A 27,889-nucleotide genomic window follows, 5' to 3' on the forward strand; every position below is an offset into this window, starting at 1 on the left:
TGAGAGAACCTTCTCGAATGTTCCACAGACATAATGGAATCTATTTTGGGAAAAGGCCCTGTACCAAGATTCAATAAGATAGTTAAAAACTTCTCGTGGGAAAACTGAATCCATGACCTAGATAAATACATAAGAGGCCTGTAAGGTATCTCGATGGAGTTTTTCGGTAACATCAAAGAGATGGTATTACTATTTCATAACAATAGCACTATACCGTACCAGCGTTACCAGCGACAGTTGACGAAAAAACGCTAGATTTGCGAAAATAAAACCCTAGAAAACGCTAAATGGTAGTTTCCCTAACATTCGTGTTAGCACAGATTCGTAGGATGAATGGTCACCGATCACAAAATAGATTTTGAATAGTTGATTTGAGTGATAGTCTGACCCAGAAAATTTGAAAAAATATGGAAATTTTCGGTAGGAAATTCCGAAGATTGGGCAAAAATACTCAAAATAAATTTGGATGGGTCTCCAAGTAAGAATTTTGTCTAACAAATCTGAAAAGTGGTCAATTTTTGGTAATTTTAACTAGTTTTAGGCAAAAAACGGTAGAATTACCAAATTTAGAAAAAACGTGCGCTAGAACCCCACAAATGACTAAAAACGCTAGATCTAGTGTAAAAACGCTAACTCTGGTAACACTGTACCGTACCGATTGTGTGGCAGAATCTCAAACTAAAGCTGAAGTTAGACAGTTGTCATATAAATACTTTCATCATAGAAATCGACTCGCCCACGATTAAGTTGTGTCCAAACCATGTCTATGGTCCAAAGAAAACAATAACGTAGGAAATGCCTGGATGGACTACACCTGCGATCTACCAACTTGTCTAACTGACATATCTTTTTCTTTATTCAAATAATGAAGAATGTTTCCCCAAATATCTATCATGTCTAGGGCAGCCCCAATGATCCCAACAGGGTTACGCCCACCTTGTATTATTGTATATATGTCTAAGTTTTGCTCAGTCCTGTGCTCCGATTTGTTTGTTTCCAATTATCTTGCTCCATCCTCAAAGTTTCCTGTTGCTTTGGCCACACAAGAATACCTAAATGTCAAGAATATTGTTAGTAATTCTTTTTACTCATTTTTCTTTTCTCCCACTAGAGATGTTATAGTGGCGTACAGAGGATTTCAAGGTGGGAAGAGGGGGGGGGGGATTCTGAATTTCCGACACTGATTTAGGTATAGGAGTTGAAGATTGTCGAAGGGCCGCCATGCAGCTCAAGGATTTATAGAGGAGGGCCGGTATGGCCCGGTGGGGCATTATAAGTCGACTCTCATGTAATGGCTCGGTCTGGGGTTCTCCACACAAAATTTAAAAATGGAAAAATCAAATGGTGCATTGTGAGGTATATTTACAATATAAAGTTAGTCTTTAACTGACAAACGCCTGTATACAATTAGCAAATCAAATTAATGTCAAATTAAATTGTCTTTTTGGCTGAAATTGGCTTGTGGGTTATATTTCATATCTCGTTGGCAAAATTTGTTATTAACAGACGCCCTCTCTATACTGGTATGTTAATTTGATTTGGGGAATTTCTTAGAAATCTTTCTAATATATGTACCGGTGTTGTTCATGGATGAACATGTCATTTACTGACAGTGATAGTTGTTAAAACTAACGGAAATTTCGTAGAAACGGTAAAATTTTGAAAGATTTTTTGAGACAAAAGTACTATTCTCATTATAAGAGCTAGACAACGCCCAGATGTTAGTCTAGTAATGAATATGCAAAACTAAACAGCGAGGGTGTCACCGGTATAGCTCATGCAAACTATTCAAGTTTTAGATTTCAAATTTTGGTTAAATTTGAATTGGAAGCCACCTGCCATGATGATGTAATCCATAAGCCCTTGCAGGCCTCTCCCATGCACATTTGTGGTCGTAAAAATAACTGCCTCGTAGCCTTTATTTAGCACCATCAGCAGTATTCCGTACTGCAGAGACAGTGCACGTTGGTACTCAATATGCATTACAAACGCGTTCCCTTATTTGCTTGTTTAAAGGCATTGAAGACTCGCCCCAAACAGCCTCCCTCCATCTTTAAAAAGTTAACTTTCCGTTGCTTGCAAGTGAAGTTTTTCTCTTGTCGCTACAAAATGCAGACAGTAAACGTGATACCTTGTTATCAGTGAACTCCCTGTTGAGATGTCCATCGCTGTATCGTTTATACACTGTGTTGTGGGTATTGACCGTAGCTGCATATATTGACTGTACACTAGTGTCTAATTACCGACGGTAGCAAGCAGTGTGTGTATTTTCTGGGATCAATGGTGGTGTCTAACACTTCTGTTACACCTCATTCAAAACTAGGTCAGATTACCGGCATTAGACGTTTCTTTTTGCGCGAGTCTTCATACCCTTAAATTCAATAGGCACGGCTACATGAATGTAATCTGGCGTGTGTGAATATCCTCAATGTTTTGATACATTCGATCATTAATTTCCTAATTAATTTAACGTGTTTTTGTCAAATTAGCTCCGTGAAACCTACTCATTTTGTCAGATAAGCAGTTTAAAAGAAGTTCCATTGTTTTGAAAATGAACAGTTTTATGTATTTCCTTTTTCGAATCACTAGATTTGATTTTTGCATCTTGTGTAATTTTTGCGGTAATGGCCGCCCATACTGCGAACTTTTGACTTAGTTCTGTGGATTGCTACCGTAGAAACGTGCCTTACGTAATCTATAACACAATTGGGTTCGTTTGAGCCTTGATCAAGCACAAAGCTTACGTACATAGCGCGGCGTATATAATAGAGAGAGAGACTGAAGATATACGGCATTATAGCCAGTACATTTCAAGCTGAACGTCAATGCTGTCAACAATTTTTATTCTGTGGAATTTGGGAAGGACAATAATCTGTCAAAAGAGAGTAAATTGTACACCATTTGTAGCAGAGTGACAGTGCCATGAGTGGTTTTTTGGGAGACCTTAGCAGTGAACAGGAAAAATGTCTAGCAGAGGTAAGTAACCTGTTGCCTAGACTATAGCCTAGGCTGTACTAGTAATACGACGTACAGCAGAGCTGATGCGGTCAAGTGTCCGGTTCAGGAACACACTGTATTTATTATCATTAAGTAGCTACAAATTATGGAAGTGTTTATACAAACTAAGACAAACTTCTATTTTTTACCAAAATTGTACTAATAATTTGATATAGCAAATAAATCATTTTCTTTGTGTGACCCTAAAATGCTTGCTAATTATATTTCTCCTGAGCCTGAAGGAAGAAAATAAAGTAAGTAAACTAAGAAATCAACTGGTTTCTTATATTTGCAGTTTTTAGACATTAAATTAATGTGGCCTGGGCCAGTGATTAGGTTTCCGCAATAAAAAAAGTCAAAATGCACTATTCTAACAAGGAGAATTTCCCAAACTATCACAAGTTTGTTAGAGTTTACTGTATAATTCCATCAAGAAGTGAACAAATACATGTCAGTGCTCCAACATACAAATGTTTTCCTTAATTACTGTAATAATTCATTAATATGTCATTTATTGACTTCAAGAACAAAGTTCTGTTCCTAAAGATAAATATTGATGAATCTACTCTAGGTATGATGGATGGATGCAGTATACAACAATTAATTCAAGACATTTACAGTGAGCCTGTCAATCAAACTTGGGACCGACCCTGGCTTAATCCTCTTCAGTCTCACACTTTGATTGTCAAGTTTCCAAGTTCCCCCATAATCTTGTTTGATGCAATCAGAGTGCTATTCTTTCACAAAAAGAAAAATGATAAATTATGAAAAGAAACCACTAAGGGCTCTTTGGTTCATAAAGTCACAGATCCTACATTAAGTGAAGGCAAGGTTCAAATAGGATGAATTACAACAGAAAAGTGTAAGAAAACCATGTACTGTACCAGGGCAAATTTTTTATGAAGGATTTGCTCTGGTTATTCCCCATACAACCAGGCCTTATGTTTCAGTTGTCCGAACAGCAAAGTTGGTGACAAGTCTGCAGAAACTGTACAGCAAGATGAAAATGATCAGTACAGTATGAATGTCACTGTACGATGTACACTGCAAGTGGGAGAAATGTGTAGGTTGGTGAATAGAACACCAGCTTTGGTTGTGAAAATAATTCATTATTTCAACTAATTAGGGATACAGTAGGTCCTATTTTTTTATAAATTGCACTTTGAATTTATATATTATAATTTATATAAATAATTGATACACTTTATATTAACAACTTTGTCATCTGCCGGACAACCCTCCACAGCAGATTTTGGTTGTCTGAATAGATTTTTGGTCATTTTGGACGGTTACCGAATGCCATTAAAATACAGGTATGACATGTACTGCACTTAACTGTAAGGACTGCAAAACAAATGCATTTATGTACTGTACAGTACATATTGGTGTGCCTTTACTGACAGGAACTTAAAGATCCTTACAGTTCTTATTGTTTATTTAAGAAAGTCTTTCCAATTACCTAAATAGGACATTTTTATCTATATTGCATCAAATTGCAATTAAACATATAGATTTTGACTGTAGACTATCCCTGTACAAATATCTACCTGTACGTTTGTTCTTATGTCCTATAAATTAAGCTGATAGGCTAATGTAAAATTTGTGTCATTTTCAGATCACTCTTTTCCAGTATAAATTAATTTCGTAAAAAAATCATTGTAAAAAAGTGATAAATGAAAAAGACGACACATTTGTGTAAAATGTCAGTGAATCGAGAAATTTACAAGAATGCAAAATTTGTTTATCCTGATGATTGGAAACCAGTATTTCATCGACCAGATCCGTTGAGAGCAATTGTATAGCGACATGTTTCATTTCTGCTTTTTCCTCTAGTTTCGAGAAAACCTCAAGGATGTATTAAAACCAGAACACCATGACGCCTTCTTGCTTCGTTGGCTGAGAGGTAAATATATATTAAATAATTCGTTGTAGCCTCACTTGAATTATCTGGATGGTGAATCGTTCTAGTCCCGAATAATGAAAAAAAAGCTGGCACAGTTGTTGATGATAATTGTCACCCTAGGAATGATTTTTAATGACTGCCTTAAATTCTTGTTGAAATCTGAAACCGTTCTTTTGTATTCTGATTAGTAGAGCAACTTCTCAAAATGGATTTTCAGATGATTGAGAGGGGGGGGGGGGGGGTGAGAGGATATTTCTGATGGAATAATTGATACATTATTACTGCATACTAAGAAGAAAGCCCAGCAGCTACACAAATTTAAGGCTTTCAAACTTTACAGTGCTGTCATATTGTCCAGAATTCTCCTTTCCACTATTCATTGTAAGAGAAAATGTAATTAAATTACATATACATATGGATTTGAACTTACCTTTTCATTCTTAAAACTGAACTCTCAAATTTAACATTTTCTCTAGCTCCGTTTGATTGAAAATTGAAAGGTTATAGATATTGTAGTGCCATTTTCTATAAAATATTTCTTTTCTTTTTTTAATATAAATTTGATATATTGTTCATGATAATACATAATTGTCCACTTCATCAATCAGGCATATCTAAATTTGTCTCCCATCTTACAATCTTCCGTCCAATAATTACCTTAAATTCTACTGTATGTAAACACCTTTTAATGCTTTCTTTCAAATTTATTTCCCTGTTGTAGCTCGGAAATTTGACCTTGCCAAATCTGAAAAGATGCTTAGAGATGTAAGTTAAACCTTAACCTGTCTCAATTTAACCATTTCAGATTAAAGATCAGGAAGGTGTTAACTAAGAATTATGATGAAATGCAAGGCATTGCAATACAAGGTGGAAAGTATCTTTCAAGGTCCATATGAATGTAGATTATAGCCAATAGTGCAATGCTTTGTGTCATACCACCCAAATATATAACTTCCTGATTGCTACCGTTAAACATTGCCTGCGTTCAACACACTGCACAATAGGCAAAGTTCTATGAATAGTAACTGTAACTTATCACACCCTTGGAGCCATGGAAGGGTATAGTTTACTTGTGTTTTTAAGTTTAACTTATTAAAATAATGTGATTCAGTCATACAGTACTAGCTGTATGAATACAATATTCTTTGGTCGACATTAAGGATATTACTGTAGATCAAGTTTTTTTTTTTTTTTTTAATTCTATATTGGCAAAGAGAGTTGCGACACCATTTCCAGGTGTGTGTGTGTCAAAAGTCTTTCTGAGCTATTATTGCAAATGTTGGTCATTAATGATTTGTTTTTATTTGTTATAGGGTATATATACATGTTAAATAAGACAGGGAATTACAGTCCATAAATACCTCAGATTAACATAGTTCTGTAACTCTTTGCCTTCTTTTGACCTTGACAGCATTTTGAATTTCGGGTTACCTATGACTGTGACAATATTCTGACCAATTGGAAGCCTCCTGAGGTGAGTACATCTCGATATACCTGTTGTAATAGGTAGATTTTAAATCGCCTCTTAAGCATTGTAAGGATCTGTGTATATTGACTTCATTCCTTCGCTTACCGATCTCCTATACATCAACTGACCGCTTAACCGCACCTTCAACCATGTAGACGATACCTTCACTATACCAGCGTGGTATTCTACTCACCTCTCCCAACTGCCCTTTTACTGTTTTTTTTATATTTATCTTACCAGGTTCTAACAAAGTATATGATTGGTGGAATGTTCGGAGAGGACCGAGACGGACATCCTGTCTGGTACGATCCCTACGGCTGTCTGGATACTAAGGGTGTGTTCTACTCATGCACGAGGCATGACTTCCTGAAATACAAGATCCTGGCCTGCGAAAGGATCCAGCAGGATGTAGATAAATGCAATGAAAAGGTAAACGATATGATTTTTTATTTTTATTTTTTATTATTGTCATCTTTAATGAGGGTAGTCCTGCTCAGTGCGGAAGCACTGCTTTCCAGAGGAGCCCTCAAATGTTATGTTATGTTGTTATGGTATGTTATGATCCCCCCAAAAAAGTCATTTTTTATGTTTTTAATAGAGCTAATTGTATGTTTCATTTCATATTTGTTAATATAAAACCATATCATATGTGTACTGTAACTCTAGTTTTGAGTTTTTTATCAACTGAATGTTCTTCTCTTTTCCGTCCATATCCCACCGCCTCCCTCCCTCCCCACACCTTCCCCTCTCCCTCCTTCCCCTCTCCCCTCCTTCCTCTCTCCCCCTCCTTCCCCTCTCCCCCTCCTTCCCCTCTCCCCCTCCTTCCCATCTCCCCTACCCCATCCTTCGATCACTGTGGGTTCATCTAAAATTCTTTTATTTTGTCTATTAAATGTCACGCTATTTGACAGTGATTTTCAGAGTGATTTAAGACAAGGATCAAGAAGATGGGGTAGGGATATCAACATTGAATTAGCTACCACTTTTCCCAAAACTTTTCAGTTATCATGGTTTTGTTTAGAAATACTGCATGTGTCTATGTGTCTGTTCCTGTTTAATTCATGACACTTCTTAGTTTTTGTCTTTTCCGGTTTATTCAAGTCAAATCCAGTAAAGTAATATACAACTGCCTTTTTCTAACACAAACACATAGTCTTACTTGGGAGATATATATAGTTTGTTTTTGTAGCTCTATTAGTGATACTAAAGATATATCTGTAAAAAAGGGTGTGACTTGGTCTCTCTGAATTTAGTTGATTTTACTTTGCCTCTGATCAAGGATGTATAAAGCTCCTTTATAATTAGGTGTGACTTGGTCTCTCTGAATATAGTTAAATTGACTTTGCTTCCAATCAGCATTTTAGCTCCTTGATTATTATGTATGACTTGGTCTCTCTGAATTTAGTTAAATTGACTTTGCTTTCTATCAGCATTGTATAAAGCTCCTTAATAATTAGGTATGACTTTGTCTTTCTGAATTTAGTTCAATTAACTTTGCTTTCAGGTCAGCATTGTATTAAGTTCCTGTAGACGTCTTCTTCCGTTGTAGACCATACCTGCATTTTATTTGTTTTTTTAATCTTGGTTTCTTGAGTACTAAAGTTGAGAGCACTCCAGAGTTTGAGTACCAGCATACTCGAGGGTACTCCTTGGTTATAATGGGGGAAGTCCTCGTGCATCACGTGTACTGAATTTAAATGAGTGTAGTACCAGCATGTTAATATCACATGATAATAAAACTATACAGAAAACCACTATGAGATCATCCACTTCTCGGTTCAATAGTGGCCAGTCATCCTTGATCTTCACTGCAGTAATTCTACCATTTGATTTAAAATCTTTTTTACTTTGGTGGGTTATCTGTTCATTCATACTTAACCATGAAAAGAAAAAAAAACTGAAGACAATATGATATATATATTCCCCTTTAACTTTTGTTACAAAGATTTTTATTGTCCAATTAATGCTCAGTGAATAATTGCAAAGTAACGAGCAGTGGAATGGTATTAAAGATTGTGTGTGGTATTAAAGATCGAGTGTGGTGGGATGGTACTAAAGATTGTTGTGGGTTGTAGTTATGACTTAACAATTGATCCTTTGTTATATAAATAATACTCTTTTGTTATAGGGTTTAGTATAATAGGGTTTTTAACTTGGCAATGGGTTATTGTGCCTGTGATATGTGCTGTCATACAGAGTGTATGCAATGATATAATACATGTATGGTTACAACATAATTCGTTTTTGTAAGCATTCATTATATATATATACTGTAAGTATATAAAGATATATTCATGTTGTCTGATGATCGCCCGTGAGGCATGAAACTCGAGTTTCAACATACTGTAAATTACAGTTTATGTATACTATATAGATATATATGCAGGGGGGTAGGAAGCTTCCAAAAATTGGGGGCACAACATCAGAGGGGCACTTTCTCATTCCACAACCACCACTCGTTATGCTATAAACTGATACACACAAGGCCATATTACTTAAATATATATGATTTGTTAGTATGCTATCTATAATATTATGGTGCACATGAATAATTAAAATAAAATATTAAAATTAACAAAGGCTTAAGATATCAAAAAGACAGTTCTTCGTCAAAGGGGTACATTTTATTTCCCAGGAGGGCACATTTGCAATTTTGGAAAAAATTGGGGGGGGGGGTGGCACCTGCCCCCAGTGCCCCCTGGCTCCTACCCTAGGTATATATGTAGATATATGTTACAAAATCCATATGTTAACTCACACAGAAATTTAAGAAAAGTTTATGCCTTTTTTGGAATCACTATTTGACAATGTTGACAATTATCATGATTGAACTCATAACACTTCTTGGGTGATATAATAGCTGTATCATTCTGCTTAAAGGCATTGAAGGCTCACCCCAAACAGCGTGCTGCCATATTTACAAAGTTAACTTTCCTCTGGTTGCAAGTGAAGTTTTTCTCTTGTCGCTACAAGATGCAGACAGTAATGAAACGTGATACCTTGTTATCTTTAGCTGGACCTGAGATGTCCATCGCTTATCATTTGCACACTGTGCTGTGGGTATTGACCGCAGCTGTTATGTACTGATTGTACAATAGTGTCTTTTTACCGACAGTAGCAAGCTGTGTGTGTATGTGGTGTCTAACACTTCTGTTACACCTCATTCAAAACTAGGTCAGATTACCGGCATTAGACGTTATTTTTTCCTCGAGTCTTCACACCCTTTAAACTATTCCTTTTTCTTTTACTTTGATATGAATAGGAAGCTCGGGCTATCGAAACTGTCAACGTGGTATTTGATCTACAGCATGCTGGCTTGTTGCACATATGGAGGCCATTTATCGATAGGTATTCTCAAGTATTGACCGCCTACGAAGCAAACTATCCAGAAAGTTTAAGAAGAGGGATTGTTATAAACGGTTAGTTTATAATTACCAGAAACAATAATACAGGCCTCAAAAAAATGCTAGGAAGCCTCAAAATGGACACCCAAAATTTCATTTATACTCTTCTTCTATTTTAAGCAGTTTTTTTGCTGTTCACTTGATTAAAACCTTTTTCAATGTTTCCAAATAGTAAATGGAGTATTATTTAAATTTGTTTTGAAATTACTTTGTTTTTGAGAATATTCTATGGTTTTCGAATAGTATGATTGAAATCGCACTCATGTGTGAAACAGCTAGTTTCAAGCAGTTTTAGACAAAAGCTTCTTTGAAGCCCATTTCAATGCAGGCACACTATGATAAAACATGAGTGGAGTGAGCTATATGAAGAGAATTTCTATCTTATGTCATGACTTGAAGGTAAAGATGGGGATTATAACAGTTGTTATAAACATCTCTTTTTATTATTTTTTTCTCGACAGCTCCTAAAATGTTCACCGTTGGATTCCAGCTGATTAAACCATTCCTGAGTGAAGAGACCAAAGAGAAAGTCATGATTCTGGGAAGTGAGTTACTTAATGCTCAGTTGTTATGACATGCTAACTTCAAACTGCTGAATGCAATTTATACTCGTAAAGAGTTTAAAAAAAATGTTGCTTGAAAGAGGTACAGTAGTTTATGACCCTACCTAGGGGCTGGATTTACCCCTTTACCAAGAGCCAGATATAAATCTTGGAAATCCCCAACTGACAGTGGGGCAATTAAAGGGTGTGAAGACTCGCACACAAAGAAACGTCTCATGCCGGTAATTTGACCTAGTTTCGAATGAGGTGTAACAGAAGTGTTAGACACCACCATCGATCCCAGAAAATACACACACAGCTTGCTACTGTACCGTCGGTAATTAGACACTATACAAAAAGCTATGGTCAATACCCACAACACAGTGTAGATAGCAGCGATGGACATCTCAGGTCTAGATAAAAGATAACAAGGTATCCCGTTTCATTACTGTCTGCATTTTGTAGTGACTGTTGACAAGAAAAAGACTTCACTTGCAAACATGGGTGGCACATGGTTTGGGGCGAGTCTTCAGTGCCTTTAAGCATACTGTCAAATAATGTATGAATTTGATATACTGTAGCCTACCAGTATAAAGTACAAAAGCAGTATGAAAGACTTTGTCAACCAACACACATGGTTTATTAAAAATATTCTTATCGGGTCACTTTTCCCCTTTATTTGCTTCTAATCCCCCTACCCCCTTATTGGGGATCTTGTGCCCGGGGGAAAGTATGGCCCAATGGTAAAATTGTGTACTTACTCACTGTCTTGCAGTCACTACTTTACTTGGCAGCTGAGATAAATTGAATGTCCATGATCAGCTAGTAAGTAAGCTAAAGAAATTGATCACTGAAAGGAACATTTTTTTGTTGCTATGGTGACACTGATTAAATGACCAATAGGCACACGTAAGTGCAAGAACTTAAACATGACTTAATACAGTGACCAGTGTAACAGTGTTGCTGGTAAATTACATGAAGGAAACCAAAACTAAAAATCTAAAAACCTACCATTAATCAAACTACCGGTGTTGTGAATGCAAACGAACCAGTTTAATATATAATCCATTTTTTTTCTCATGAATTTATTTCTCATGACTATATTTGAATAATTTTTTTAATCCGTAGGTAATTACAAAGAGAAGTTACTAGAGTTTATCCATCCCGATCAACTGCCCGTCCATTACGGCGGACGGGCAACGGATGAAAATGGCGATCCGAAGTGCAGTTCAAAGGTTCGACATTCTTCCAGCATTTTTTAAATTCTAGCTACAGTGTTCCTTTGCTCTTTGTGTGTTTGTCTGTGGTATCTGTGCTATCTCAGGGAAGCTGATTGGCTGGTGACATAATCTGTAGGATTGTGACAATTATGAATCTGAAAAGATAATTTTGAAAAGATATTTGATGTCAAGCCTGACTGTCAAAAAACCGGTACGCCGTGACACATCACGTTAACCACATCGTCGTTTGCCATTTCCGGTCCCCTGTTTGGTCTCCCGACCAATTATGTAACCTTTAATTCTTCTGTTAATGAATCTAACTTTTTAACCCAAACTTTCGCTTCTCCTTCCGGTAGATCTGCTTTGGAGGAAAGGTTCCTTCGTCTTTTTACCTGAACCGGAGAAGCAGTAAATGTAGAGAAGCCATGGACACCTGTACTGTATTGAACGGGAAGTTCCAGGATGTCGTATGTGAAGTTATCGAGGCCGGATCGCACTTGCAGTAAGCTATATATTAACTCAGTCTGGTCTATTGATGGATTCGTTCTGGTGGGAATAATTTATCCAGTTTTGCATCCCAAATTTCTCTCCAACGATTTATAGCAAATTTAGAAATTAATTTAATAAGAGACAAATCTGCCACACAATATTTGAATACTATATTATTCTCTGATTTCAGCATAGAAGATAACGGATAGACATTTAAAGGACTTTAATCAGAGTATTATATAAGTCACAAGTTATTGAGTATATTGATGTGCTGAGAAGGACGGGGGGGGGAGGGGTGGTATGGGATTGGGTTATACAGAGACAAGTTACCAAGGAACCCAAGGCTGAATGAACCCCCATAAAATATGTAAACTATGCAATATGCCTTAGCCAATGCATTTCCCCTCTCCTTTCCAACCCCACCCCCCCCCTCCCCTCCACCTCTTTCTTCAATCTGATCATCATTTCGTAACCCCTTGTCAAGACGCTTAAGTATATTTTGGCAAAGTTTCATACATATTGAAGTTTTTCATTTGGTTAAACTGTTGCTAAACCACTTTTTTTTCTTTTTCAAGATGGGATTTTGAAACAGAAAACGAAAATATATCATTTGGAGTGTTTCTCCAACAAAACGGTTTTACTACACCAAAGACGATCATCCATTCGATGAAGTGCGACTGTAACACAGTACCCGAACGCGGTGAAATTATATGCGCCGTTCCTGGAAACTGTGAGTGTGAATTTATTGCAAACTTGCCCGATTATCACAATCCGGTCGTCGTGTTTCATTCATTTGATAACGTATGATTCTTGGTTACTATCACTTGTATCACTTCGGTTGGCAAATTGTTCCTCAACATGGAACTAGTGTTTTTATGTTTGTTTTGCTTTTTATTATAATCTAGCACATTGAAATAAACAGGTTGTAGTAATAAAATATTGTATGATATGTCAGATGCAAACAAATGTTTTACCTTACTCTGTTCAGTTAAAATATCACTTTGAACATATCGGAATCACATTGCAGCCGTTTATCTCCACAAACCTAATTAACACCCAACTCGGTAACAATATCTACAATATTTGGGCAGCGTGCATTCAATCGTGTGTCCCAAGAATAAATGTAGATCACCGCTTGTAAACCAGAGAACCGGGTAATTGGTTCCTTCTTCAGAGCCATTGTCAACACAGACAAAGTATCTTTATTAAATGTGTTTTCACAAACTTTATCATAGGAATGCTTAGCAATTTGTTTGCTGCAATTAGTTCCTAACTATATATATATATTTTTCTTTCATTTCCCACAGACATGATAAGGTTTGATAATTCATACAGTTGGATGAAATCCAAGAAAGTCTTTTATTCAATCAATGTGGTTCCCCCGGCAATCGATCATCCTCTTCCTGTCTGAGAAGAGAGAAGACAATAGATGAGGAGGAAGGTTTGTTCCAAAATGGGAATGAGCGAGAGATGGGGTGATCTAAGGACCATAAATGTACCCTTCTTGTACCTCTGCGAGTTGGTCTGGCACTAGCTTGTTTGAAGGACCTAATACAGCTGCCTACACATACAGCTCGGATTGCTGCTTTTTTCTTAACCAAAATAACATCATCACAGCAACCTTGTATCTACTTCTGATAACAAGGTTTGTCTTAAAATGTTATGTCCCCAGTATTTCATGTGTCCAGGAATTGGCATGTTTGTTTCCATGTGTTTTGTAGGAATCAGCTATTCTTGGTTTAGGCTGTGTATAAAAATATGTTATAAGCAGTTTTCACATTATAGTGCTAGCCATCATCATTCCTTTTATGTTTTGTCTTCAAGTTTGAAGGTAATATCATTTTTCCGTGATTGAATGATTTTTAGAAGTTTTATGAGCAAACTTGACTTAAAATAATCGGGTTACTATGGTGATAAATTCTCCTTGAGTGCAAACGTGAACATTCAGTCATCCTGCCAATTATCATGTTTTCAGAATCTTTTAATTTCTTCTGGTTCCTTTTTGTTAATTAAATAATTGGCAAAAGGTCCAAAAAAGTTCCAAACAGGATTTGCAAAACATTTTGCGGTAACCTTAAATAAACTTATGTCTGAAATATTCAGGACAAAAAAAAAGGGAAGTTTAGTGATGCAACTAACTAGTAAACAGAAGAAACTACATCTAAGCACAAATTATATGTATTATTTAAAAGCAATTAAATACTATACAGATTATCTAAACCCATGGGAGCAAGCAAACTCTTGCAGGTTTGAGTAGTTCGTCGCAGAGGCTGAGGTTGGTTTTGTTTTATATTTTTCTTAATGTATTGTATCGTTTAAACCATTATGTTCTGTGATAAGTTAGTGTTTCAAACTACCTCATCGCAGAGGCTGAATATGGCTTCTCCGTTCCTTTTACATCATAATTATACCGGTACATCTTTGATGAAAAGTGATGAGTACTTCCACCACAAGTAGTTTTACGTTTTATTCAGTTTTTGTCGTTAGTCTGCATTTGATATGGGTAGAAAGCCATATATGTATGTGTATATATATATATATATCTAAAAATATGTGTATATATATCTATATATATATCTATGTAAATATATCTATATATATCTATGTATATATATCTATGTGTATATATATATCTATATATGTATCTATATATATATATATGTATCTATACATATATATAAATATTAACACTGCTTAGTTAGTCTCAAATGAAAACTTATAAATATTCATTCACAAAATCATGAATATTGGTTGATCATATGTAAATGATCATCCAATGCTCAATAAGTTGTGCTACGAGTATTCATATTTTTTCATATGAGAGTAACTAAGCAGTGCCAGTATTTATTTTAAAAACTAGTAGAAAAGGTTTTCTTTTTTATTTTACCTTTTAATTGAAAAGCGTGACAAGTATTAAAAATTGTCTTTCTTATTTTCTTCTACCTTCAAGAGTCAGACCAAATATCAGACCTGATATTAATATACAACATTTTTCTTCTTAATGTATTCTCTAGAAGTACATTCATTTATTATATGAAATGCATATAAATTCCTTCTTCAGCTAGACGGTATAATGATGATTACAGTGGCCTACTGTGTTAAATGAAATGTTAAGATTGTGAGTTGTGAGGGAGAAATGTAGTGGGTGAAGGGGATTGGGAGGGGGTGGTAATAGGTTACAGGCCGGCAATATTCTTTAGAAAAATAATGTACATATCATGTTATAAGAATATCAAGTAATTAATATCAACTGTATAAAGATATATACATATATAGCAGATGTCACTTTAATCGCAAGTTTGGACAATTGTCATATTTATAATGAGAATGATGTGCTGTGAATTAATTCCATTATTACTTGCTTATCCGCACCGTAACCTTTCATATTGTGTGACCAACCAAATTTCCGTGTTACCTTTCAGTAAAGGAAAACAAAAAAATATTACATGATGTAAATTTTTTGATTTTTTTTTTTTTTTTTTACTTTTACCTCAACTTTCCAGCAGCAGCTTTCAAATAAATTGTGCAAGGAGAATTTACAGAGGATTAAAGTTGACGCAATATTTATACTTGTAATATTGTTTTTCGCACTGCAGATTTCAGCTGATCAGCTGCCATGGCAATTAATTCCCAATGCCATGGCAATTAACCAATTATGGCAATAAAATTATAGCAATAAAATATTGCCATTACCAGATATTTCCAGTAACCCATCAAAGTCTTTGTTAATTAATTATGATTATTATTTTTAATGTCATTTTTTTTGTTTTTTTTTTTGTGCTGTGATTGTCTGTTGTTGAAATTGAACAGTTTTGGTCATAAACTAATATTGAGAAGAGAAATTTTTTATCTTTGGCCTTTTTTTTTCAACTTTTCAGCCTAAGATGTCTTTCATGTTTCTTAGATGTGAGGATGGCAGAGATTGTGCTGCTGTAAGTTAACATGAAGCTAATAGATAGTATTTTGGAAACTAGAAGAAAGTTAGAAGAATATATAAAACGATTTATCCACAAAAATAATTAAAACAAGCCTAAACAGGGACAGTGGTGTTATCATTAAATTTTGTGTTAAAGGTGATACACCACATTACTTTAAAGGGAGTGAAGACTCGCGCACAAAGAAACGTCTGAGCCGGTAATCTGACCTAGTTTCGAATGAGGTATAACAGAAGTGTTAGACACCACCATCAATCCCAGAAAATACACACACAGCTTGCTACCGTGGGTAATAAGACACTAGTGTACAGTCAATATATGCAGCTACGGTCAATACCCACAACACAGTGTATATAGCAGCGATGGACATCGCAGGTCCAGATAAAAGATAACAAGGTCTCACGTTCCATTACTGTCTGCATTTTGTAGTGACAAGAAAAAAACTTCACTTGCAAGCAGTTAAGCAGGGAAGTTACATAGTGCATGCTACTAAATGCCTGCACATCAGAAAGAAGACGGATTGAAGACTAAAATAACGATTTATATCATGTTAGCAACATTTTCATTGTGAATGATAGTATTTATCTTTCGTTGGGCTGCTTTGAGTTAACTAGCTAGACAGTTTTTGTGGAAACTATACCACAATATCAAACGATTTGTTGACAATAATGGTTAGACAATCCTAATACATGGACAGTGGTGTGTTGTTACCATCAAATATTTGCGTTAAAGGAGCGTGGCCAAAATTCACTGTTACCCACCGCAAAAATATATTTTATATTTCGATGTGCTGAGCAGTGAGTTTATTTTGTGTTAAAGGGGTATCACTGACATTTAATAAACAATTTTAAATTTCAGTGAATAGCCTAACTTGGAAGCCAAAACAAGTAACAAAGGGACTTGGAATTAAAAACTTTGTGGATGCTGGTACATGAGGATAAAGACATCCTCTATTCACAGAGAAGAAACGTAACCAAAATACATATAGTAAAGTCAAAATAAGTATAAAAAAAACAATAATAATAAAACAGTCACAAAGACAGGTGTTTTAAGGCTATTCTATATATTACAAATTTATCATGATTACCTTCTTTTAATGCAAATATTTGTCAATGATAGTGGTACAAGATTATGTTTCAAAATATATTCACCACTAAGTTGCAGCAGCATATTAATATTATTATTATTACATGCATACAAAACTAAAAGCATGCCAGCAAACCTACCAATAATGAAAAATGACCTTAGAAACCAAAAAAATAAAAACAGACTTTACATATGTCTCAACAACCACAATACGAAATGCAACTGAAAAAGGAAAAACGTGTTTGCTACAAGAAAAAACAAACATGGGCATAGCGATTTGGTCTCCTGAATGTGTTTAAAGATATGCATGTTAACATAATTGCATATTTTCTTTGTTCATTTTACACCGGGGGAAGAGGGGGGGTAGGACAATTTTGATCCACATATGTGGGGTCTAGTTACAAATGTTACTGTTAGGCATTCCTCATTATTGTTGGCAACTAGGAATACTATATCTTACAAATTTCATACAAAATTTCAGTTGAAAAGAATTTATTATGAAACACATATCAGACTTTTTAAGTTAAATGAAAGTACAGGTTTCAATGATTAAAGAGCCACCCCCCCCCATTTGCCAACACCACCACATGGCTTGACATTTGATGTCAATTAACTTCTGTGTACTTTAGCATCATTTTCTCTTAAAACTAAAATTTCATAATGAACATATAGAGGGAAGAATATATAATAAAAGGCATCTGCAGCTGAGATTGACAGGGAAGCTATAAAAAGGCACACCTACACTAAAAGATATTAATATATCTCACAACAATAACAGCAACAACATACACCACTAGATCACCAACATAGCTCTAATTGACTGACAAATCTCCATGGTTACCAAACCTTTCCTGCAACCCCTCTCCTCCTGTGTAAACATTAACTTCCAAGGTATAGATTTACAAACCATAACCAACTATTTTTTAATTTCTTTCTTTTTTTCAACAATGTAACAAAGTGGAGGTGAAAGCATCCAAATGTTAGAAATTAAGCCATATATCGTTTTTGTGGAGAAAAGGTACCCTATACAAAACCAGAATTTAGAAAACAAAGCCGAATTGTAAAACTTGAGCAATTTGCAAGGTTTGTATATCAAGAATAATAACCCTGGTTGAACCCTTCAAAATTTATTCGTATAAATAGGACTTCGTTAAAAAACGAGAACACTTTTATCCCACACCTGTATAAAAAAAATTAAAGTCTGCGCAAAAAGCCTTTGCTCGGCCGTTTACAAGAATTTTTTTTCTCGTGAGCATCGCAAAGACGTTGAGTTTGCTTCACGTTACCAAAATATAAAAATCAAACATTTTATTTGCTGCTGAAACTGTATAAAACAAATATCCATTACTTGAGAGAAAAATGATTCATTATATTATTAAGTACTAATGTTATCAATTAATTTAGTAGTCTGCATACAAACATAATTTTTTTTTTTAATCGGTGATAGACAAGTGACTATATCTGGCAGGCCAGAGATGACGATTCTTCTGACAAAATGCTTGGGAAAGTTGGCGTCCGACTGAACATGTGACAAACTTTTAATACTAAAATATAAACTCAAACAAGAACAGAAACGCAGAGCTAGTTGTGAAATTAAAACAAGTAATGTTATATTAAAAAAAAACGTCACTTAAAAATAATAATGATAATGTGTAGTAGATGTAAAATAATACTGGCCCTTTTTGCACTGAAGGTAAGATCATTTACTGAATGGGGGAACAAGGGATTTATAGAAGGTCTTTAGTTGACAGTTCCTCCAGTCCATTAGGGAGAGTGTGTTTCTGGTTTTGTTATATGTTATAGATCAGAGTTGTAAAGAGTTGCTTGTTTTGCGGTCAAGTCGAGTCACGGTATTATCACTACGGGGCGAAACAAACTTGACGGACCTCATCGAGTTGCTTCACTTACGCAATTTAAGTGACTCGAGTTATGATTGGATATCATGCTGTTACAGACAGAACCGTTCAAACAGTTTTCATGAAAGCCACAGTTTTGAAACTAATTTGCCTGGAAGGGTAAAGTCACTGCTAGACCATTCCAAACCATCTAAAAAAAAAAAAATTATCGGACCGGTTGTTAGGCCTAATTCACTGCCCAAACTGAGGTACACGTCATCATATTAAGTACGATTTGAAAGAGGAAAGTAAACAGCATCTGTATATGACTTCTGATCTGCCTTTGTGATTCGGTTTCTCGACTAAAAGATGGGTTACATCAGGTAAACATAAATCTACTCAAGTAACCGTATGAACGGGCAACCGTTGAGACCGGGTTTTCGTCTGACAGCGTAGAATAATTGTCTTTCGTCATTGTGTTACATTGTCTGTTGCTTTTTGGATCTGTTCTCGGATAGAATTTCAAATGATTACAATAAAGGTTTGTGGGTTGTTACTCCCTTTAGCTTTATTTATCATTTATGCTTTCAAGAAAGAATATAAAGGTGAGAGGACAGGCTTAATCACCATCGCTGTAATTCTGTGATGTTTTCTTGAGAGGGCCACTATGTCAACCACGAAAGCTGGTTAGTATCTGCCACGTTCCGTTGTGACGTCGCCAGTTACTGACTGGTGTCGCTTTTTCAAAAGCTAAAATATCTTACATATGTTCATTTATTTTACACTGGAAGGATACAAACCCAGCACGAGGAGAAGAAAAATTAAAACACATAAAAACGCTTTTTAAAATAATACACGACAAACGTTAAAACCTAGGTAGATAGACTCTGTTTACTCAGCAAGGTATCGATGTACACAAAGAAAAAAAACAAATAAATATCGTAGGAAAGATGCCGGAAAACTGCATGAAAGTAAACGTTGCTAAGACGACAAGGATAAAAGGACTGCTTCTCAGACGTATTCTGTGATTCCACCCACTCCGTAGGTCTCGGGATTTCTGCCGTTGTTTGGTCCCTGGGAGGGGGCGCTCCGCCCTCCGATGGCGCCATACTGGTCTTCTTCATCCTGAGGGGGACAAACAAAACATACAACAGTAAATTTGGTTGTTCGAAAGGAAAATTTGCAAGCATCGAAAAGAGAGTTAAATGCTTTTCATTCCCGAGCAGCGAATGCTCAAACTTGTATCATGAAAAGTCTGAAACAGAAATACACTAAGAAAAAACATGTTTTATTAGTAATATTTATAAACTTACTCATTTCCTTTACTAGCTAATGTCTGCTTTCTAATGAGACAATTTCAAAATGATATTGCACAAGTTTTATATTTGGATCTGTTTAAAGTCCAAACTTGAATTAACAATTTTAATTTTGGTACATTCTTATTGTCTATGACTTGGCAGAAATATCTATCGCGACCGACATTTATCCTTCAAAGAAACAATAGATCAAAGTTTATACCAGAAAAACTATCACTTCTTTAATACAAATCACCTGCTTCCATCGTCATATATGCAAACAGATGCTAACATTAGGCACAGATCCAGGATGATGGTGTAGAACCCCACCCCCTCGCTCCCTCCCCCCCAGGCCCCCACCCACTGTTTTTCAACCCCACACATAGTTAATAGTAGTTATAGACACAACCTTTCATATAGATGTCATTTGCAGCCTTAACATACCTCAGTATGCACCATTTCACGCCTAAAATATAATTTGTTTCTGGGAGACCTCACTCGCCCCCTCCCTTACCCCATGCCTATATCGCAATCAGCTTAAATGGCTTCAGGGCCTCACACCCTCCTTTCTAAAATCTACCCCTGAACATTAACACTTCAAACATTTACCTGGGGCTACTTCAGGCCAAGGGGGAAAACAAACCGATACAACAACAAAAAATGAGAAAACAGGCCCTTCATAATTGTCAAAAAATATGGAAGAATTTATTTATATATATATATATATATATATATATATGAATTTCTCGCACCTACCTGTGTGAGTGTGACTTATATCTCCAATGACATAAACTCCATTTGATACCTGAGGCCCTCTAATTTACACTCACCTAAGTCTTTCACTTATAAAATCTTTTGATCAGGATTTTTAGTAATTTTATCACTAATGAAAAGGTCCTTCTTTTTTTATCAGCTCTGAGTTGTGCATAATTCTTTGTAATACTTGGAGTAATTTTAAAATGTCATTTTCTCGATAAAATCCGTACTTCAGATGAGTACATGCAGAAGTGAAGTATCGCTTTCCCATTTCACTGGATACTTTTGCACAATAAACATGAAAAGACCTCTCGACTTGTCGTTTCTTAGGTTACGCACAAAACATGTTGAAATGAATCTTTTATGACCTAAAAACTAACAACAGGATAGCCAACTATAACAAACAAAGAAGATGAACTTTGGAAGAAAATATAAAATGTCCAAGGAATAAGTGAAGAGTGCCCTCTATGGAGTGCTGCAATAATACTGTGGCTGTCTTATGAGGAATGTATATATGCAATATGGAATATGAGAGGAAGTGAGAGAGGGGGGAGGGGGAGATGGAACTGGTAAATGGAACCAAGAGGATAGAGCTAGAGCCTAATGAGTGATAACAACGTGCACAGAGCAAAACTGCGATTAGGTTAACAGCACTGGTTAGTTGCCTCTTATGCAGAAAGACATAGGATCAAATAGTCGGGTCTTGTATTAACCTTGATACAAAATATATTACAGACAAGTTCATCTTTTTCATCCAAAAAAAGGTTCAAACTGGTCACAAAAGTTTCACACTTTGTACCATTCGACTTGTTGTAATCAATGTTTCCTACCAACTTCATTGAGACCTGCAAGTTAGATCTCTTTTACGGGAAAAATTAACTGAAAATGGTCAGTTTTTGTCTAAGATTCTGTCCTTTTTTTTCTTCTTATAGAACAGTTGACATGAATTTATATAATAGAAATGTAACATGCTATACAGAAACATGAGAACAGTGTCAACTGAGTACTACAACTATAAAACGAAGACCATGCAAATGTTATAGTGTATATGTGAGTGCATTAACATCTCCATTACTAAACAACATATATCTACTTGGAATGTTTATTTCTTACTCATTTTAAGAACCTGTGTCTACAGAGCAGCTTGACATGATCAGAAATGCTGAATTGATGCCACACAAATTTATGTGACATACTATACAAATGTATGAGAACAGTCGAGACTGAGTACTACAACTATAAAACAAAGACCATGCAAATGTCATAGTGTAGTTGTGATGAGTACCATCAATATCTCCATACTAAACGATAATATATCTACTTAGTATTAAAGTTTCTTTGTAATACTCACTGTAAGATATCTTCCAGAACATTTACTATTATTGATAATATATTTTTTTTAAAACAGTTTTGAAAGCTATACTCTGAATGAATTATTAAACTAAAACAAAATGTACTATTAACTTTTTATACTCCTTCCAAAAACTTAACCAAATTATGAAAATGCTGCATTACAAACATTTTTCACAGAGCATATTGTTTTTGTTTTTTGAAAGGAATGTTCTGAAAGTCAGTTAAGTCTTTGACAAACTCCAGATTTTCAGAAAACCCAAAATATCAAATATGAAGATAGTGCATAGTGCTCTCTGATTCGTGACTTATGATAAGTGACAAGCGAGTTGCAGTGAGATGACACATCAACATTTTCCATGCAGAAAGAACTGATTTTTTCAAGAGATTTTTCCATTGACCTTTTTTTCATGTAAAGGTTTTTATTTATTTACACTGAAAATAAATACTTTTTGTTCCAAACAAGATGGAAGGTTATCTTGAGTGTATTAGAGACATCAGAATAAAGGTGAGCATATTTCAGTCATCAATTATTTTAAAAACGTTTGATACAATTTACTGAGTCATCTTGAAAATCTCTTAAAAAAAAACATGCCTGTGCACTATGTGCAATGATGAGAGGATTGTGTAGGCACGTGAACCAATAAGAAAAAGTATGGAAAATATACTTGAACCACTACTTTTGTGAAAAAAAACATGTGCATAAACACTGTTCATCTTGGATTTCACATCACATTCATGCAAATCAGTTTCCTTCAGTAGATGGATTACTTCAAAAGATATTGCCTCCTTTTTTTTTAAACTTTACTGACTTTGACATTATTGTGGGGAATTACTACTAATGCATCAAAAATAAAACATATATTCCCATATGCAGATCAAAAACATGTTGGTTTGAGGTTACTAACAAATGCAATGTTAACTTTATTGTGGCCTTCTCCCACTGTAATGGTATTCCAATACGGGATGGGTTTGAGGGTTTCCATTAATGTATGCTGACTTTGCTAGCTAAGTTTGCCCACTTTCAGAATTTCCCAATCATGTGGACCTAGGATGCTATTATTTTACTACAATATTTATTTTGTAATTATTTTCAACATGAGTTATATTATTTCTCCATATATGGCTTTAGGGTGTCTATTATTAAATTGCATGCTGGCTGTAGATTTAACATTCCCTCACTTTTGAGTAATATTCCCCAAACATGCAGAATTAGGTCCAATGTTCCCTAGCCAAGCTATGTATTACATTCACACATAAGGACCTAACAATAGGTTACCCCTCAATCTTAACTATATATCATAATCACATCTATGCAGACATTACAGCCATTTGGCTGTTCTTAAGGACAACCAGTTACAAACCATTTAAAAGCCTCATTATGCATAATTCAATTTCAATCTTCTACAGAGACCTTTTTGGTTTGTTTTTAACTGTTGTGACATAAAAATAATCACAAAATAATGACAATATACCTTTTTGTGGCCAAAACTTTGGATCGGTCGCAGAGACGGAGGGAATTAAAAACTGTTAACAGTTCAATTTTGTTTGGAAGCAATCAGGAAGAGTATATGTTAAAAAAAGCATACAGGACAAGATGCTGTGGGTTAAAAGGATCCATAAACATAAATGTAAAAAAATCCTTGGCCGATATTTGCATCCAGTGCAGGTGTGGATCTGAGGGAAGGGTCAGGGGTGTGTACTCACCCCTTTTTTCAACCCCAAACAGGGAGGGGGCATCCAGTGCAGGTGCGGACGAAATATGCAAAGGCATTGGATTTACAGTGAAAGTTTTCTGTGCGATGCGAATTAGGCTAGGCCTTGTTATGTGTGCTAGGAAAGTGTGGTAGACCTCGGTTTATGTGTTTTGAAAACGTTATCAGATTTCATGAAGATATGATTTTTAGATATGATGTGACAACAACTAAAACCAGAAATATAGTTTGTGCAGACTTTTTTTCCGAGTCCTGAGATATTGCTATGGTGCTAACACCACCAGCTACTTTAAAGAGGTCACAGAGCATATTCTGCTTCTCAAACAACAAACAGTAAACAACAAACAGTTAACAACAAACAGTAAACCAATAAACAGTACACGACAAATTTGAAATAAACGTCAAGAAATGCCAAACTTTTTGAAAGATGACAAAATAGTAAAGAAAAAAAGAAGAAAAAACGTGAACGAAATAAATGCAGGACGATAGCTTAAACAAGCGAAGTCGGGGTGACAAGACACAAACAAGAACACCACAAAATTTAAATATAATGGGGAAGACATGAGAGGTAGTAAATAGGGTGCTAGGAGAGGACCAGTGGGATGAGATAATGAGGGGGGGTAACAGAGAGGATGGAGGAGTGATTAAACGTACCTTGACCCTTCAGTCATGTGCAACATTCTGGCGAGACATGAACACACATATAAAGTTAGTAAACCACATCAGGATTATAAATTACAAATAAGAAATAAAAAAAAATTGATAAAATCTTTTTTTAAGATTAAAGCTGTAGGATGTTAAATATGGGCAAGAATTTTTTTAGAGAAACATATATGAAGGAAAGTAGTCTTTAAAATCACCAATTTTTATGTAGATCTATAGATGGAAAGGAGATATTTTTAACCAGATTTTGACAATATACAATACGTGTATATATATATATATATATATATATATATATATATATGTGTGTATATATATATATTTATATATATGTATATGTATATGTATATATATATATATATATATATATATGTATATATATATATATATATGTATATCAGAGAGGAAAGACAAAGTTAAAATGCATGTATTTTGATAACTAATTTTCAGCTCCAGAGTTAAAAAGAAGTTCTATGGTATATGATTATTATGTACTATGTTATCTTAAAAGGTCCACCACCAAGCGGGGAATGTAGGCTAAATGCATATACTACACTTTCATGTTAGGATATCCTTTTTCACCACATAATAAAATGTGAATTTTAGTAAGTGATACACTGTGGGCTACCCATCCTATCACCAATTCTGATCACTTCTTGAAGAGATACAATTTGATATTAAATGGTTAGACCAGGAGGAGGACCGGTAGGGTGAAATTGAGGACCAGTAGGGGTGCAATTGTGAAACAAAGATCACCTTTTTCTTTCCAAGAGCTTTTATGTCATCCTGAGTAAGTTTACACGAGAGGTAAACGAAAGGGTGAGAAAGAAACATATTTTTTTGGCATCAAAAATTCCCATCACAAGAATTTAGAAAGAATCAACAAAATCATGACAAGATATTCTGAATGCATCAAATGTTAATTCAAGTGAGAGTTATTAAAACAAATTCTCTTTGTTTTTGGGACAAACATACAAGTTCCGACTCAGACTACATATGCACAATCATGCTATATTGACCACTCAATAAGACATCGGCAGTTATCCTTTGGCCCTATGAAACATTTCACCCACAACCACATCCTTTCTAACCCAGTTTTGAATTTCACTACTAATGGCCGATATGTTTTAACCGGTGTACATAATTATTAACAACAATTCGTCCCTTCTTTCGCGTACTGACGAATATGCATATTATTTTATTTTGTTTTACGTAGTGACGAATGGTTTTGAACATCTATATGCCCTTAAAATGGTTCTACATCCTTTAAATTTAGAACAATAAAATTCAACTGAACTTAAAACTAGGAGACTGCTTAAAATATAATATTTTTGATCAAAAATTCAGTTGCAAATCATTCAAATGACTTTGACTGTGATATATCTATTTTTTTTACAACATTAGCAGCGAAACAGGCGTCGAATTGCCACGCTAATTTTTGGATTACAAGTATGTGTGACCGTCGTAAACCCAACATTTTAAGAGCAAAGTTATACATCAGCCTACATCCAACATGAAGTACACAGATGACTATGATATGCCCATGTAAACTTCAAAGGCAGTTTTCTCTCACCAACCTCGTTTTGAATTAACACAGGTTTGCTAGGTCAATTGTTAATTCATGGCCTGATATTTTAACATATAAATGCTTGAACTCACACAGTAAATGCATGCGACAATCAGAGTTGAGGTTGTGTTTTTGGTGTTTTTTATTATAATTATTATTTTTGGTGGTAATTTTCATGCAGGAATTTTAAGGTGAAGGGTGCAAGACAATAAAATTGTTGCTGTAAATAAAATAAATTAAAAAATTAAAGGAAACTGTTAATACATCTTTTGAGGGATGCAAAAGAATGTGCTAAAGTTTAGATCTGTCCTTATTATCCTGTCATTTAGCATTATCCTCAGAATTGTGTTCAAAATGAATATGGAGAGGATGTGTGTTGTTGTCTTTCAACACAAGTATACAAGTGGCTATTCTGTTAGGTGACATCCCTCCCTCTTGCCACACAACACAAGTATACAAGTAGTTATTCTATTGGATGATATCCCTCCCTCTTGCCATGGTTCTCCATCACCTTTCCCCCGTCAATACAAATGTAAAGCCGCAAAGAGAGGAAAAAAGAATGAAGAGAAAAAACAAGCATTTTAGTGGCATTTTGCTGAAAAATATGACAATTTCATGAGACAGTGATTGTTTTTCTTCACTAAGCAATTTATCTTTACAAATAGTGAAGTGAGAACGTCCTTTGAAGAAATTTTGCAAGAGTGATACTTTGCATTTTAAGCTCTACCTTTAGCACTAGAGATACTTCCTTTTAATACTCTGCGTTTGGTCCCTTTAAAAATTTGAGAGAACGATAAAGATCATATTACAGTTTGAAACCAGCCTATAGAAATTGAATATTTAATGGTCCAAGAAAGAGATATGTATTTCTGGGGGGGGGGGGGGGTGATTATGTAAAGTAACACCAAATCATCTTTCAGCACAAGCACTTCATAGGGTGAAATTCCTCACACTTAATGTATCTTCCTCTGCCTAACACTTCCCGCCTCCCGCCTCCCCGACCCGATACAAATTTATGCAAAAAAGGGTAGGAACAATTTGCAGCGATACCACAAGCAAAGAGTATTTCCCTGTAAGAGCATTGTAATGTTGAAGTAGAAAAAAAAAATGTGATGTGCAACAAGCAGTAAAATGCCGTTAACAGACTATACCTTTGATCCCTTTGAGAGATTTGAGGGGGAAAAAAAGGAAAAACAAGAACATTACTTGAGACAGAAAACACCATATATGACTTAGACCTTTATGACTTGATAATCATAGACAGTTTAACGACAGTCTAGTAGTAGCCCGGTGTAGATATCCTTGTAACTACTAAACAAAAATCACAATGATACCACCGAGGGGACAGTTCATTAGCGTGATACCTCTCAGAAAATGATGAATGACATATTCTAAACTCACCCCCTCTCCCCCACCCTATCCCATCCCCCACTCTCATTTCCAAGGGACAACTCCCCCCCCCCTCCCCCAGTTTTCGATTTGGAAAAAAACATGAAGTTTATGAAATAATTGGAGCAGTAATTTATATATATGAATATACTATATTTTTTATACAATATTTTTGTACTATTTGCTTTTATATGTTTCCTGTATTTTAAATCTTTACTGTGTATTAATTGTTTCAATTCCTGTAAAGCGCTTCGAGCAGCGTTGCTGATGAACGC

General features: G+C 35.2%; 2 protein-coding genes across 5 annotated transcripts in view; one reads left to right on the top strand and one right to left on the bottom strand.

Moving 5' to 3' along the window:
• The first annotated feature begins 2,739 nt into the window (after positions 1 to 2,739).
• On the top strand, positions 2,740 to 18,668 carry LOC139980470 (SEC14-like protein 2). Its single transcript, XM_071992092.1, has 11 exons — positions 2,740 to 2,976; positions 4,831 to 4,900; positions 5,622 to 5,665; positions 6,312 to 6,374; positions 6,609 to 6,797; positions 9,631 to 9,787; positions 10,234 to 10,317; positions 11,443 to 11,549; positions 11,891 to 12,036; positions 12,599 to 12,753; positions 13,331 to 18,668. The coding sequence occupies exons 1-11, from the start codon at positions 2,923 to 2,925 to the stop codon at positions 13,432 to 13,434; spliced, it is 1,173 nt and encodes a 390-aa protein (XP_071848193.1). The 5' UTR covers positions 2,740 to 2,922; the 3' UTR covers positions 13,435 to 18,668.
• Positions 17,003 to 27,889, bottom strand: part of LOC139980469 (huntingtin-interacting protein 1-like) — a 51,008-nt gene continuing 40,121 nt past the window's right edge. For 2 of the 4 annotated variants that reach the window (XM_071992089.1, XM_071992090.1), the window contains one exon: positions 17,003 to 20,004. In XM_071992089.1, the coding sequence (XP_071848190.1) occupies positions 19,891 to 20,004 (114 nt within the window). In that variant the 3' untranslated portion in view covers positions 17,003 to 19,890. Of the gene's footprint in view, positions 20,005 to 24,649; positions 24,677 to 26,952; positions 27,386 to 27,889 lie in introns of all 4 variants that reach the window. The other 2 variants (XR_011797564.1, XM_071992091.1) reach the window with 2 other exon arrangements.

The sequence above is a fragment of the Apostichopus japonicus genome, chromosome 15 (genome assembly GCF_037975245.1).
Source record: "Apostichopus japonicus isolate 1M-3 chromosome 15, ASM3797524v1, whole genome shotgun sequence".
Classification (NCBI taxonomy): Eukaryota; Metazoa; Echinodermata; class Holothuroidea; order Aspidochirotida; family Stichopodidae; genus Apostichopus; species Apostichopus japonicus.

Excerpts from the sequence above, each read along its gene's own strand:
- LOC139980470 (XM_071992092.1), top strand. The coding sequence starts at position 2,923 with ATGAGTGGTTTTTTGGGAGACCTTAGCAGTGAACAGGAAAAATGTCTA. Across the intron at positions 2,977-4,830 it reads AGGAAAAATGTCTAGCAGAG|TTTCGAGAAAACCTCAAGGA; the intron begins GTAAGTAACCTG and ends TTTTTCCTCTAG. Across the intron at positions 4,901-5,621 it reads CTTGCTTCGTTGGCTGAGAG|CTCGGAAATTTGACCTTGCC; the intron begins GTAAATATATAT and ends TCCCTGTTGTAG.